Source organism: Scophthalmus maximus, chromosome 2, assembly GCF_022379125.1.
Source record: "Scophthalmus maximus strain ysfricsl-2021 chromosome 2, ASM2237912v1, whole genome shotgun sequence".
NCBI classification, from domain to species: domain Eukaryota; kingdom Metazoa; phylum Chordata; class Actinopteri; order Pleuronectiformes; family Scophthalmidae; genus Scophthalmus; species Scophthalmus maximus.
In genome coordinates, this window is record NC_061516.1 from 9,512,545 (window position 1) to 9,529,262 (window position 16,718).

General features: G+C 42.1%; 1 protein-coding gene across 2 annotated transcripts in view; it reads right to left on the reverse strand.

The window, feature by feature from the left end:
* Window positions 1-16,718, reverse strand: part of uvrag (UV radiation resistance associated gene) — an 85,791-nt gene that overhangs the window by 59,255 nt on the left and 9,818 nt on the right. For both annotated transcript variants that reach the window (XR_004790144.2, XM_035625395.2), the window contains exons 7-8: window positions 10,775-10,880; window positions 4,334-4,460 (exon numbers count right to left, since the gene is read on the reverse strand). Coding sequence is in view for 1 of the 2 variants with exons in the window: in XM_035625395.2 (XP_035481288.2) it covers window positions 4,334-4,460; window positions 10,775-10,880 (233 nt within the window). In the remaining variant the exon portion in view is untranslated. The remainder of the gene's footprint in view (window positions 1-4,333; window positions 4,461-10,774; window positions 10,881-16,718) is intronic.

Consider the following 16,718-nt stretch of genomic DNA (forward strand, 5'->3'; position numbering starts at 1 on the left):
GCTGCTCAAACGGGCGTGGGGAGGATGAAAGGAGAGGGAGAGAACTACACGCAGAGGGAAGGACAAAACAGAGGTACTCGGATGCATCTCCATCAGATTAACTTAAGAGACAGATAGTGTCAGACAGATCAGACAGACCATCCCTCCCTTCAACACCGACTGCTCGGGCCTGTGTTGCAGGCTTGCTTTCATGTAATGCCCAGCTATGTCTTATCTGTTCTATCCATCAATTTTTTCAACCCGTCATCCTTCCAAGCTGTTCCAGTTGAAATCACAATAAACCGGAACGGCACATAACTACAGTGTGTAACACGGCAGCATACATGAGGCATTCTGGCTATTTCAGTGTTGACATATTATCTTCCATATCAAAACATGAGATGTGGATTTCAGGATCCAAAATGTGGGAAGGCCTGACAATGCTACAAGGCTGTTGAATTAATGTTGAAAATGTATAATCTACCTGTAATCTCATTATAGCTCTTTATAGTTTTCTAATTTCAGACACAATGTACAGGAGGGAAATGCAGCAGCAAACTGGACAACCACTCCTATGACAGGACACTTTAGTTTTACAGTGCAAAAGCTCAAGAGAGATAAATCAGGTTATCCAGTGACATTTCATTCCAAAAGCAGCTGTGTAACATGATGGAAATAAAGGTGGCGATGATGCAGAGTGCATTCCATCAACTCAAATTAAAATCAGAACCAATGCAACGAGGTCTTCATCACAAACAATTTTCAAAGGAGTACATCACGCATGCTGAGGAAAAAATGCATTATCAGAGTCCAAAACGGTTAGGAAGCCACGTTTGATGATGCATGTTGGGAAAAACAACTGTACAGAACATATCTGAGAATGAATCTGCCTGCGTCTTGTTTTCAACCAAATGCTATATAATAAAACAAGTTTGATAATGAAAATTGAGAATGTACGACGGTGTGTTAGGGCCATTGCAGGAAAAATAAACAATATGGACCCGGGGGAGGGTTGTAATATTTCGACAAAAACACGGAATTTCTGAGATTAAAGTAGTAAATACACCAGAATTATTTTTGCAACTTTACCAGAAAAAAAGTCGCAGAACAATTTACACAAATTTTCCGACATTATATCCTATAGATTTGTGAGATTTTTCTGATAGATTTGCTACTTTTTTCAAGTAATTTTACAACTTTAATCTCAGATAATGTACAAGTTTGTTGTATGTATGTAAAATGTATGACTTTAATGTCAAAGTCAATGTTTTTTTTTCGAAATATTAACCCTAACCCATATTGAGAAAAAACACACACACACACACACACACACACACACACACACACACACACACACACACACACACACACACACACACACACACACACACACACACACACACACACACACACACACACACACACACACACACACACACACACACACACACACACACACACACACACACACACACACACACACACACAATAACTTCACAATACTGTCTTTCTTACACTTGTGAAAGCAAAACCCAAACCACTGACATTTATTGCTCTGGAGCACTGGCTGTGTTACAGAGTGTGAGAATAACTAGCGTTACTAAGCACAACAAACGCTGCCCACGAACCTGATTTATGTCGTCTGCTCAAGGTGGAAGGAGGAAATTTGACAGGAGGAAATTGTGACAAGAGTGTGACCCCCGCCAAAACCAAGCCCATTAATTCTGGGTGCAGGAAAGACAGACTTTTACAGCTGTAAAGAAACTGTTGGTCATGCTCCCATGTCCTCTGTTTGGCTTTGTGAGATAGACACGCAGTGGACTTTGCGTGTGCATTAGAAGAGGAGAAAATCAACCTTTTTTTTACACTTCAGCTATGATTTCACCGCCATTGCTGTAAATCAGCGGGCGTTGAACAGCCAGTCATTAACCTGTCGGTGGGATGATACCGAATGCTGATGTTTTTCAGTGCTTGTTATGCTAACGCTGTCAGCAGCGCATATACTGTACAATTTTTTTTTACACGGAACAAGCATCAGCAAGTCTCCAGCAACATTCAGCATCACTTCACCAAATGTGGACACCAAACGTTCATCTAGTCTTCATCTGCTGACTCACATGTGGCTGCAAACACCTGCAGAACCTTCGCTGTATGTTTGGGTTTCCAGAGCCAACTGTTTTGAGGAGAGGCCATTTTTGTTGGAATAACAGGCTAATAAAATGTATTTGCTAACAGGCTCTATTACTGTGTGAGGGATGGGAAGACCACATGGCCAGGTACAGAAGACTTCCTAAAGAGTATGACTAAGAGAGGAGATTAAGTCCATGCGAGATGCCTTCTGGGGATGTATTGCATAGCAATGTACTTACACAAACTGTCAATAAAAGCTTCACGGAAACCTGTGTCTCATAAGCACTGGAATGTGTGAAAATTCTGCAAATTAAACACTAATTGAATCAACATTGACAGTAAATGGGGAAATAAATCATTGGTCCATTGCCACCAGTTTGCGTGTTAAGCAACCTGTATTAAATCTTCAAGTTTGTGTGGGAAAGTAAAGTTTTTGGAATGAAAATCATAAGATACTCCAAAATGAAAGATGAGATCAGATGAAACAAACATGTTCACGGTGCCAACCTAAATATAATCAGACACAAAATCAGCTGCTGTATGAAACACTATAAACACCTGTCTTTAAGAGTATCCTGTCTGTAATTAATGCAGCTCCCCCATCCACTTGTGAAACTAATGAATATAATGCAGGCCAATTGGAAAAGTTAAACAACAAGCTAAAGTACAACTAATCTCCCCAGCATATGGTTTTTGGCTTTTGAGTTATGAGTTTGGGAAGAAACCCAACAAAATTTCAGCATAGGCCTATTCAGCTACAGCTTTTCAATCTATCCTGAAATACCATTTTCCTCTTGAAAGCCGCTGGAGGATTTTTTTTCCTCTGTTACTTAATAAGCACCTGTCCAGTCGGGAAAAAAAGGCCATGATAGAGCTGCAGAGAAGGAGGGCAGCAATGTCTTTTGTTTTGGCCGTGGACAGAGTGGTGACAGGTAAAGAGGCAGAGGATTAACTGACAGTTTTTAGAATTGCAGCACAAAAGGCTAAATGTCTCCCTCCAACCCTCTTAGTGCCGTGTCTCTGAGTAAGTTGTGGATGTCTGTGCAGACTTCATGGTAATCATTGACAATCCCCAGCAGCGGTTGGCGGCTCAGTGAGGTGCCCTGCCCTTTGGCCAAACAGCAAGCTGATCTTACAGACAAAAGGTTCCTCACAGAGAGCATCTGGGCTGCTTAAAGACAAACACCGCTGGTGATCGCAGGAGAACCAAGATATTAGTCAATGCAAGCGGGGGTTAAAAAAGAGGCAACTAAAGTTAAGAAAAAAAAACTTTGGCCAAAGAGCAAGCTGATCTTACAGACAAAAGGTTCCTCACAGAGAGCATCTGGGCTGCTTAAAGACAAACAGCGCTGGTGATCGCAGGAGAACCAAGATATTAGTCAATGCAAAGAGAGTTAAAAAAGAGGCAGCTAAAAAAAAAAAGCAATCCTGTGATGCACCTGCATATGTGCTTGGGTTTACGTCTGTACAGTATATACCAGCCCTACCCTCAATAACACTGCCTTTTCATAAGCCTTTTTATTTCCATATGAAAAGCAACAGGCAGCAGTAAAACACTCCTCGGCTCCCAGACTTCACAGGGTTAATGAAATGACACCACTACACAAACACTGTTCTTTTAGTGGCCTGGTCTTTAGTCTTCTTACATAAGCTGGATTTGAGTTATGCTGCAATACATCAGGCAACAACATGAGTTGGAGAATGCTCAGTGCCTTTCATTTTTTACTACTGCCACTGCCTTGATGTTAGCTCTGGTAAGAAGACTTATTTAGTGCACTGACTTCATAAAGCAATATGCCCTGTAATGTGTATACAACATTCCCATTGTTGGCTCAGTTGCTTGTGGCTGAATGCCAACTAGTTTCTGATGATATTGTGCATTATTTGAGTCTTTAATAAAAATAAACACTTTTAATTCCTCATAGCAGTACAATTAAAACAAAACAAGAAAAGATTATTTTACATTAAACTAATCAATAGAGTAATTAATTCCTGTCATTCACTGGACTGAACCTTTTAAAATATACTGATCAACTTTTATTGAGTTGAGTCATGTCTATATAACGACAATTATTAGAGACATTGTGTTAGATGCAGAATATGAGTAAAGCAATTAAGAGCAGTCTATGCCCCACCCTCCACTGCTTATAACAATAACACTTGCAGTGTCAACAGGCACATGGGTCCATTTACATCAGTTGTGTGAGATCCCGTTTTGCTTTACCTTTCTTCTGAAGCTGTGCCCTCTCCTTCTGCCGCAGGTCTATCTCCCTGCCAAGCGCCTTCCTCTGCCGCTGCAGCTCACTACGCAGCACAGCTCTACGCAGCTGCATGCACTCCCGCTCTTTCTTCTGCTCAGAGCAAACAGAGGACAAGACAGATATGGAGAGAAAACACAGAGAGATGATGCATGTGGTCACAGCGATTTCAGTGTTTATTACCCAAGCCCCCAAAATTCCTACAATCTCCCTCAAAAACAAGTCGTGTTTTCGCAGGCTGATCCCTCTGTCCCTCTGATTTGATACTTAGCTGCTGAGCCAATACTCACTGTCAATAATCTAGAATCCACCATCAACAACTAATGACAACAAAGGCGGAAAATGATTTAACTATTCAAAACATCTCGCTGAGCTCTGAGATCAGTGTTGCTGGTGAAAAAGTTTAGTTAACTTGGTGTGGAGTTCTGGCTGTCGGCGTGCAGCAAGTGTGTGTGTGTGGCATTCAAATTGCCTCATTTAAAAAAAAAATCATGTATCCACATATTTCACACTGCTTAGGATTAATAGAAATAATAATATAAATAATAACAACTTTTACTATTGTAATTCCTTTTTAAGACCTTTGTGACGGACAAGCAAGAAACAAATAACTGTAATTAATATCATTAATGAGGGCCGCATTTCTTTCAGCTTGTGCAGATTCAGCTCACAGGCCATTATTATTATTAGTAGTATTATTATATGTTGCTTGTTATTGCTGTGCTTTTCCTGCTATAACAACTACTAAAGTCTGCTGCTGTACATAGAAGGCGTTTCCTTGTACACACTAATGATGATATGATCAGTGTGTCAATTCAAGCTCAGATGTATAACAAGGGATGGGATGTTCTGGGTTGAAAATATGTCAAGAATCTGTCACACATTACTTCAATGAAACCAGTGGCAAAATGTTCTTTCCTATTTATTTTATTCAAACATGTTGACATGATTTTGGTTTGGTCCATTTTTCTTCCCAGTTTGTGCTGATGCCACGTCTTCGTCTCTCCATGGACATATTGAAAACGCAGGTCTGCCCACACAGGTGTTTCCACTTATTTTGCCTTATTAAACCTTTTTTCCCTCTGGACTGTGCTGTGGGTGTGTGCAGACTGTGTCTGACACTCGCCTTTTAGTTTTGCTGTACCTGTGAGAGCTGGGCACCTTTCACAGTTTAAAGCCAATTTCAACACGGATATTTTCACTCATCACTGCACTGAGAGCAAATGTGTCATCAACGTTGGCTTGATTGACTTGAGTCCGACTCAAGTCGCTATTTTCGGGACTCGAGACTCGACTCGGACTTGTGTATTAATGACTCGGACTTGGACTCTGATTCGAGGATAAATGCAAGAGGACTCGAGCTTTCATGAAATCGGACTCAAAGGTGGATGAAGTCCCTGACAACTTATATGTTTTATAGGTCTGTCAATTAAGTCTGTAACAGTTTCTTGCAAGGGCAGGGCGTGTGTGTCCTCTTCCACCTGCAGATTCAGCGCGCCCAACGCTGTGAACAAATTTTGAAGATGCTGCGGGACGTGCCCCAGGTTGTGAAGTTTGCCAGATTTCACTTCCACGTCTCGGACTTGACTCAAACTTGTCTGTGGTGACTCGGACTTGGACTGGGACTTGAACACCGGGGACTCGAGACTCGTCTCTGATTTTATTGACCTTTCAAGAGAGCCTGGCAGGCTGCTTTCCTCCCTGTTCCCAGTCTTTATGCTAAGATGAGCTAACTGTCCGTCTGATCCAACTATTCCTGGCCTTAAACCTAACGACTTTCAAGCATTTTAACTGTGGTATACAAATTTCCATTGTCGGTATAAAATCATGAGAGTTTTGCTTGAGTTGAAGCAAGCTCCCATCATCTCGATCGATTGGTGTAAGGTGGTGATCTGAGCTGTTTTAAGTCGGCCTTTTCTCTTTCTCGTCTACTACCTGGTTGCGTGAACGGGGACAGCGCAGGGGACAGGGCAACCAGGTAGTTTCGAAACTGCAGCGGTCGAGGCTCACCGGAGTCTCCATGCGATGTTGCAGCATGTATTTCTTGCGTCTCCACATTCTGCGGCGTCTTCTCTTTTTCTTGTTGGCTTATATTTTCTGTACAGACCATTGCACGCACACTCGGGTACCTAGTGGCTAAAAGCTGCTGGTGGCTAGACTGCGACTAAAAACTCTGTGTCTAATGACAAATTGTCTTAAGAAGTGAGAGGGTGTCAGACTGAAAGTCTTTTCAGTGTCTTTCTCAAAGTTGTCTAGTGAATGGGAGGCATAAAGATGTTCTTATCTTACTCTCAACAAGACAGCAAATAAGGGAAATAGCAAAATAACAATAGCAAGTCAAAATGGCATCAAATCATTGCTTCAATCAGGCAGTAGCGACAAATTGTGTTTTGAATGTGAACTGCTGCAGACAGTGATGTTTTCAAGTCTAAAGTAGCAGTAGAAGAAGTCAAAGATATTTAGGATAGGAGGTTTGCAGGTAGTGAAGTGGTTTGATTCTGTGGGAGCTGTGAACTGTAGGGTGTAGCTATCAAAGACAAAGTGAGCTTGGTCGCCTTTCACTAAATGAAACTAGAACATCATGGCACATGAAGACATGAAGGACACACAAAAAGTCTCAAACAAAGACCCTGGTGAGAAACCACAATTAAGTCCATCAACTCCAGATGAGAATCTGTTTTTAAATCTACGTATCACAACTTTCAACAGGCATCTCTCTCACCACATGCTCCCCGACCAGCATCAGCAGCATCAGAGTGCAGGTCATTAGTCAACATCTTGCCCGCTCTATGGGATGTCCCTTCATCAGGCCACATGTCTCTATCTAGTCGAGGGGGAGCCTGCAGTGGGCTAACCATTAAATGAGGAACAGCACAAGGGATTCATGGACTGATGGATGTGAATGTGGTGCACAGTTGATGATGGAAAAAGATTGGAGGTTAACAGAACCATACGATGAGAACATGCAACGGGAGATTCAAGGGCTGACGTTTAAAGACTCAGTGGACAATGACAAAGAGCTGAATGAGCTGGAACAGTTGAAAGAGAAAAACATGGAGATGTGATAGACATGTGACGACATGGATAATAGAGGGATGGGAGGTGGGGCTGTTGCGGTATCGATTTTGTCCTTGCTGCGCTAAATTGGTAAAGCAATTGATACGGCTGCAGTAACCACCTCAAAATATGAATACATAAACCTCGGACACTAAAGAATAGTTTAAAATGTTGGTTCAGTTCCTAAACAGAGACTCCTGATTGACAGGCTACCTGTCCCTACATGGCTGGCTCGCTTTACATATTACAATGGCTGATGGTTGGGGTCTTTCCTGCATTACATTAATTACCCTGCATAGTTAGCATAGATGGGAGCAGGGTATTGTCTTCACCCCTGTCTGTGTGTGTGTGTGTGTGCGTATGTTTTGTGAGTACAAAATAACTCAACGCATGGACAGATTTTCCCCAGATTTAGGGGGGATATAACTTGGGAGGATATCTCCTGATGATTAACCTTCGGAGCTGATCGGGGGATGTGTGTGTGTGTTTTGGGGGGACGAAACCCAACAAGCGATACGGTCTTGCAGTCAGGTCTGCATGCATGCTGACAGACGGTTAATGCGTTTGAGAGAGAAAGAAAGAGAGGGCAACAGGGGTAATGAGCACTGCACACAGCTTTACAATAAGGCATCGGACAAAAATGCTAACTTTTATGTCGTTTATGATATTGTATTATTGTGAAACTGAAGCGGGACAAATACGTGTGTATAAATTTATATATGTAGTCAGTGGTGAACGTGACGTGATGGCTTAACTTGGCAGCCCTATTGGGACGGAGAGGGAACTTACTCACAGGATAACAGAGACTCATCGTTGTTATTTATCCTGTAGCTAGCAGGCAAGGGATGTGGCATCTCTCGCATGCATCACTTTGATAGTGATTGTGGGCGAGATCTGAAGAGAGACACAGATCTGTTTCTTTTTTGCGGACTTCTAAGGGTTTTGTGGCAAAAACAGAAAGTGGTATCAGTCCCGGAGAGACGACTGATAGAGCCTCCATCTCTGCGCTTGGTCGCACCCTGATGCTTGCATGTTAAACACCACTCACTCTGGCACGAACCATGAGCCTCCTACACTTTCACTGAGCTGCATAGTTGACAAGTGGGTCACAGCTATGCAAGTCTGTGTGCGAGAGCGAGACTGTAAACCACCACCAGGGCTGTCTGACTCCTACTGAACATCAAACAGCAGAGGGTCAGCTGAGTAAATAATCAGCCGGCGTAGGGGGAGCACGTTATAACCCCCAGATTAATGACAGAGTGTGGGTGAGAGGGTGAAAGGGCCATGCGCTAGGGTTGGTGGCCTCCGCTCTGTCCTCCTTTGATCCATGCTCACTAGGACACGCACAGAAGGATCGTACAGAGCTCTCCAAAGGCAATGAGGGAAACCCTTAGAAGAGCCAGACAATGCTCCACTCACTCCAAGTTGCTGGGTTTTTACAGAAAGGTAGGAGACGAGGATTATGCGATTTATTAGCTGAAGTGAGCTCTGAAAGGGTTTTTAATAAATATTTCACTGAGGGGGAATATCAGAGACAAGTTTTTGAAAGAGATCCTTTGTGGCTTAAGAATGAAGCCTCACTGTTTCTGTGGGAAGGCTAAAGGAGGCTATAGTGGAGCAGCTTCAATAGGTGGGGTGAAGTCTGGGGAAGGAATGGAAAAAAAGAGCCCTATCAAAAGCCAGTGGAGAGCATAATGGAAAGCAACAGCTGTAACAGCTGTACAAAGAGGCACTGAAACCTGTTAAATTTGGGATCCGCGCAGAAACACAAACATACCAATGGATGTCACGAGAACTGATACTAAGTTGGTGCCAAAATTCTGGATATCTTGACCATACATGTTTTCCCCCTGTACTGTAGGTACCAAGGACACAGTAGAGGCCAAAGGTACTGGAGGTGTGATTCCTGGACTGACAAGAGTAGAATAGGAGCCCTACAGGTGCTCTAGTCCGACTTGAAGAATAGAAGGCGACAGGCACAGTAAACAATAACAACAACACATTATATGGTGGCAGAAAGTTTGGGTGCAGCAACAAAAGGTCCACGGCAACTTGTGGTGGGAAAAAAAACAAGCCAAGACAGGTGTATGGAGATTTTTTTTTCAGTTGACACGGACCATCGGGGACAAGTCACAGATAACCAAAGGCAAATGGTCCCACAGCGCATTTCAATTGAAAGCAGTTAACACCTCAAACGTATCTGAGCAGCCCAGCATCAGGGTGAGTGATTGTCTACAGTAAAAGTGACTTCATATTAAAAACACGTCAAAATGTTCATATCCTGGAATGTTTCTGTTAATGTTTGTGCAATGCAACACCTGGCATTCATTGTAGCAACACTCCACACAGAACTTTCACAAAGCCTAATGTTATCTTGATTAAGCTCATGCCTGCTCAACATTAGAAGGCGGATGGCATTAGTCAATTTTAACAACTGCTTGCACACCGATGATGTTTTCACTGGTACTAGTACATACCAAATTTATGCCATCATGACATCCCTATACACAACACACACATTCTCGTAGATTTAAACAATGTGTGAACACAAAAACATCCCAGCATATAAAGGGATGTAATCCCGTGAGGGGTTTTTTTTTTTGCAAAGACAAGTCTACCTGGAGGATGAAAACACCAAAGTGTCACTGCCTCGGGGGCTTTTACAGCAGAGGCGAGAGGGGATGCTTTTGAAGAGAATGTTTACAATAAACACAATGTCAAACCTGGGATCAGTTCTCCGTTTTCGCAGCTGTGTGGCTGCCAATTCCAAAAATGTCAAATATGCTTTCTTGCTTTTGCTTTGGATCCTAGTCGAGGATATGACAAGAGGTGGAAACATAAACAGTGGATTTTGGTCAAAGTGTTATCATTTAGGCAGGCGGGATGTTGATCCTTCTCCACTGTTCACTTGAGCCATCAAAACAAAAATATACAATAGTTGCGCAAAGGGTATAATTACAAATCCCATCACTTTACATTACAATTACACCTGGAGCTTTGAGTGATAAACGTTCTTAAATCCTGTTAAGTTTTTGGAAAATTCAGTCTGCTGATGTTTATTATAAGAGTTAAAGCCAATACGCCTGTTATTGCTGATCACAGCACTAACTGCTCTTTGGTGTTAATGACTGTTGCTTGAAAACGTCAAATCTCAGACTGCACCTCATCTTTCTCTATTTTTAAATACATGAAATTCAAATCATCCAAATATATTTTACCATCACCCAAGCTGATGAAACAACACTGACTGCTACCGAGGATAAGGACATTTGCTGTTCAAACATTCATGGTGACCTAAAGGTAAGTTGCTGATGAGTTGAAATTTGCTCATAATGGGTGACTGTGCTCACCCGTTCTGTGCAGGCCGCCGTTGTCCTCAGCTTTTCCTCAATCTCCTTCCCGATCTTCTGCACTGTCACTTGGGTCTGCTTGATGGCTCTCTGGGCTGTGTGGAGCCTGCATGAGGAGGAGAGCACGAAGTCATTATCCCTATCGAGGTGCGTGTCACCACACACTGGACCACAGGAACAAACCCATGTTGTAATTGTGTTTCCCAGAGGCCACTAAAGTTACTGGCTGGGTATAATTGGTGCGTCAGTGTTATGACTACACCAGCAGTTCATTTCAATTTAGCTTGGATGTTTACAATGACAGTTTGCAGGGCATCAAAAAGATGAGGACTGTCCTAATGTGGAGGAGTCATTGTGCAGTGTTTATTATCCCTCCTTGTTTCTTTTTCGGATTTACTGCGGTTGGTCTTCATTGTTCTGGCACAAATGCTTAGTCTCCAAAACTGTAAAAGTTAAGAGTTAAGAGTTTTGGCTCGAAACAAAAAAGGACAAAAAAATATCAAAAAAAGGCCCTATTTATAAGTCCCAAGTTCATTTGATTTGAAAGATCCAACCACATCATAGCACAAAACACAAATATCACAACAAAAGTTTCACCACTATTATTTTCTAACAAGTTAATCAAAAGTTGAGATCAAAAGCTGTCCGAAAGTGAAGACAACTCTCAAAGCTTCAATTAATTAACTGAAGCCACAGAGACGGAGGCCTGTTTCCAAAAGCTGTGTCACTGTCATTACTGAAATTGGGAACAGGACTATTTTTATACAAAGGACACACCAGCACATGATTCAGACTGCCAATCACACAGGCAATTAACATCTGAGTAAAATGTCTTTAGATCCACAGTGTGAGGGATTTTTTTTTTTAGGACTCTAGTGTGACACAGCTGCCCAATCCCCATCGGTTGTTGCCAAAGCAACCAAGATCATGAAACAGACCCTGGAGAGACGGAGCTTCGGGTGGAGGAGGTAAAAGCCATAACAAACATACAGTGCAGCCGGAACAATTTGTTGCACAAGTCTTTGCTAAGTAGGATATATATACAGCGTGAATCAGATTAAACATGGTTTAATGTTTGGGATTTGATACCAAATATATTATTCCCGCATCTATGGATTTGATGTTGTTCTGGCCATGATGATGTTCCGGGGCATCTGGCCATGAAGTGAGTACGATGTAGTAACGGCTTGAATACCACCAGAAAGGAATCGTGGCGTTAGACAGTGCTAACTCGAAACGATCGTCTCTTTTCTCCTTGGCCAAGCTTCAAGTAACGCTTCTGCTAAAGACATCTGCGCCTTCCAAACCTCTTCCATCAGCTCACAAGATTTCCATAACACAGAGACAAGCCCTGCTTCAACACCACCCAAGGGACACCAACGGCTCACCAACAAACAACAATCCCACATGGTGGGAATGAGTTACAGAGGACAGACAAAAAGGGGGAACAAGCAATTAGCATCGAAACTGACAGACTGGGGTTAGATCATCCACTTCTTGCTAAATGTCTTAGTTTCATCCATATGTCACAAGAGTTGGATTGCACAGTCATGGGTTCTTTCTTCAACACAGAACAGCTCATCTCTTGGGGGGGGCAGTAAAGATGTGATTAGCTACTACCGTCAGCATGTTTCTTCCTCTTCCTTCCATTCGTGTATATCACCACAGGGTATGGAAACAACATCGACCTTGAGATATTGACAATAGTGTTGAGGGCTGATGCTTTGTTTCCATGTGAAAACACCTGTAAACTTTTATATTTCCAGAGGAGCCCAACCCCTCCGCTGGTTTTATGACAGATTCTATCCAATTTAAACTGTGGTATTTGCAGGCCAGACAGGAAAAGCTCAGTTTAAGGAAGCTTTATTTTGCATTAAGATAAGGCTGCTCCCTGTCTTATGTCTTTGAATTAATGGTTCACAGTGTAGACTCACTAGTCTGTGACACAAAAACTGAACCACTCCAAGTTGAGTTCACAAGACACAAGTAGAAACTGGAGACAGTGATAATAGCAGACAGAAAGAAGAGATTGTGGTTTGGGTCATGAGGGTAATATGAATTTTTTTTTGTACTTGCTTTGAAGAAATTCCTCTTGAGTGAGTTAATGTGAGAGGCTCTTTTATTTTAGTCATTTTACAAATCCTGGGGGGCTTTTAAGTTATGAAAGTAGCACAGTCATATCTGGATATTACTGACTCGTTCTGGCAACCCACCCAAGAGAAAAAGAGGCTTCTATGGCAATTTAAATAGATCTTGGGGGAAAAGTCCCACAGGAAAATCATTTCATGTTTTCTGCCCACGTTTTTAATCTGTCTGAGGTGACAGTGATAGCAGTTGAAGATAGTTCTTCAGAACATCAGGGCAGATCTGTTTTGACAGCTTCCTCTGTTTAGGTGATTGCAATGGGAGAATCTGATATGGCCCTTTTCCCCCAGGTGAGAATAGTTATCTCCTCTCTCCTTTTCACGCATGTCTGCCTGCTTTATCATTCCCTGAGTCTTGGCCTAGCGCCTGCCCATCAGGCTCCATCACAACCTGTGGTCCAGCAGGGGGCAGGGGGCGGCCACTATACACCCTCATTGGGAAAATAGTAGAATCGCTGGGAAACTGTCCAGAGAACGGATCCTCACAAGCCATGACAACTTTCCTTTTCCAAGGAATGAGAGGTACTGAACAACTCTGCCACGAGGGATTTACCGGAAGTTTTGACTGAGGCTGTGCACTCAACCCATGGTGGCGATAAACATCAGAAAAACAATAACATTGCCCCCCCTTTGACTGTGACACTAGACCCTGCAGGGGTGTCAGATGAAACCTGTACTTTTGAAACTTCAAGATATTTGGATAAACAGAAGGCATCTTCTAGAAAATCTTGGATAGGGGCTTTTGGGTGGAGTATAATCAGGAAATGTTCAATGTTTTTTAGATTTACAATCAAGTAAATAAAAAAAAGGTAAATTCAGAACAGACAGTCAGCCGTACACTAGGGAGCCTGTCCAATGCAGGTCTTTTGTATTTACTTTTTTGGATTATCCTAAAATAAATATTTGCCATTGTTTACATTTTGTGTTGTGCTCCAACATCTGCACTTTTTGCAATCAGCACTGAGTAGGAATCAGCAAATGTAGATGTGTCATCTGGTTTACAGCAATAAGCAAGTGAAACTGACAACAACACTGTGTTTGTTAGTCACGTGAAAAAAACTCCCGTCCTTCTTTGCAGGTAATTATTCAATTCATAATAATACATATCACTGCAGAGCTTTTGCTTCTAGAGATTTTTTTTTTGTGAAGGGGGGAATGTAATGCAGGTGGCAATAGGTAGGATTTAGCAAAGTAGTAGAGTCCCCTTCCCCCCTCATGTCAGAATCAGATGTCACATCAGAAAACGATTGACTGGTTCAAATTCAGTGGAAAGGCCTTTCCAAAGCAGGTTATTCTGAATGAATTAAACATTATGTGGCCTGGCCTGTCCTCCAGCCGTTCATCACATGTGCCCGATGCACTTGTCAAACAAACCTGGGTCAGAGGAAACAAGTCCAGCGACTAATGACTGTACTGAATTCATTTCCAGACACCACTTTTCAACCACTGCTGGGTGAACAGGTCAGCCAGTTAACCGATTCAAAACAAGCGCTGAGACATTGTGTGTAAGCAAATTGAGGATAATGTTCCTGTATCACACCTCCGCAAAGAACACAACAGACATCACCAGAGTAGGGAAATGACAACAAACAACACTGGTAAATTCTCTCGGTGTCTCATTGCCAAAGAATGTCAACAACATCTCACCACTTGCTATTCACCTCACTTCACCATTGTCTCCATCTGCGCTACCTGGCAAAAGCTGTAGAGAACACACACATTTTTTCAGTTTTTTATGAAACCTCAGCTCAAGTCCAGTAAGAATTGTGCAATTGCAAGCAAAGAACTGAGGTAAAAACTATTTTTTAAACATTTTTAGGGTCGAAATAATGGGATTAATTTTGTGCAGAAATGAAAAGAAGTAAATGAAGCCTTAAAGATTGATGCAAACAATTCCTACTGACTTTTGCCAATTCCCTGTCTGTACAAAGGCGGCATTGAAACAAAGTATGTTACTACACCCTCTGATATATGTATTTAATACTATATATTGCTATCAGAATGGTGAAGAAAAGGCAAACAACACAGGAAGACAAACTGGTTGGTCAGAATTCCACCCTAGAGCAAGAAAAATGTAATTATTGAAATTAGAAGTAGGAGGAAGCGCAGCACAGCCTTCGGACTTTATTCTCATGGAGCTCGTTTGGGATGAAATGGACAAGAGGTGAAAGCAAAGCAACATGTACAATACATTGGTGGGAAGGTCTGCAGCAGGGTTAGGACAAACTTTCTAAACAATGTTTCTAGTGTAGGAAGAGCGAAATGAGTTGTGTTTGGCTGCTTGGCACTTTTAATTCTACAAGTTTCTGTGATTCATTGTTTTTAAAATCTCTCAAATGTTTATTTGTTCTTCTGTGCTTCAATTTCACTGCAATAACATAACAGCAGGAAAAATGGACGACATGTACTCAAACGTCTGAGCAGTAGTGTCCATGAAGGGAAGATAAGATTACTGTAGTGACTTTGGCGAATCTGCATATGCACTCCTCCATGCAGATGTTTTTGTTTTTTTGTGAGGCTGTGCTAAGTTGCTAAAAGCCATGTTTACATGAAAACTACAACAGAGATGCAGGAAAGCCAGAAAGATCCTAAGAAAAGATATTTTTGTTCTCCAAAGGATCAAGAAGAAGTCACAAACTATATATAATTATAGAAAATTGGATCGTCCAGTATATGCCTTTGTCCTCATCCTCATCTGTAGTAATACAAGTATTTTTAAGTTGAGGTGTAGTGTCTGAGGGGAGAGGGACACAATACAGCGCTGCTAGGCAGGGACCTAACAGGCTTCAATGCTGGAGACAGTGAAAAAGACGTTGTTTGGCAAACAGTGAGAATGGATGGCAGATGAGCTGGAAAAAATACTTGACAAAGGTCTCAACCATGAGAGAATGTAATTTCAGATTGAAAAAATATGTGTTGAAAATATAAAGTACCATTTTAGAAGAACGGACAGGGAGAGGGCAAACCTTGGAAAGGATGTTGTAGGCCCACAGCCTAAATTGAAAAAACAACCCAAGACTACCTTTTAAGTTATATATAACTGTGGGCGTTATTTCAATCCACTACAGAAGTGTAGAATGAATGCAGGAGCATTCACATCTGTATCTCCACAGCGTCCAACAGGGTGGTATAGCAGGTGAGTAGAACTCAGGACACACACACACACACACACACACACACACACACACACACACACACACACACACACACACACACACACACACACACACACACACACACACACACACACACACACACACACACACACACACACACACACACACACACACACACACACACACACACACACACACACACACACACACACACAGAGAGCTTCAGGAGTATGTCACTCTGATACGTACATGCACGCTCCACGTAGGAGCAAAGACAAGCAAATCAGGAAACATAGGCAGCATATGGATCTGATCATAGAGGGGGAAAAAAGAAAGTTTCCCCTTAAGGCTCCAGGAGCTTGAGCCAGGTTTAATCTTCAATGTCACAGCGTTGAACTGTGAAAGTTGTGCCCCAAGAATGATGTTAAACATGTGTCACATGAGCCACTGTTAGACCTGAAAGCTCAGCATTTAGAATTAACAAGAGTTGTGTTGTCATTAAAAAACAGTAAAGTCTAAAAATTATTGCACAAATCTTTGGTGTCGGAAAGTTGTAAATAATATCTGAGGGGCCACTAAAGTACTTCCACTTACTCACCACTTCCAATGTGATATTCAAAAACACATTCGGCCATAAACAATGGCCCCTAACCATTGTAAACTGGAAGAGGAGCCCACTCTGCC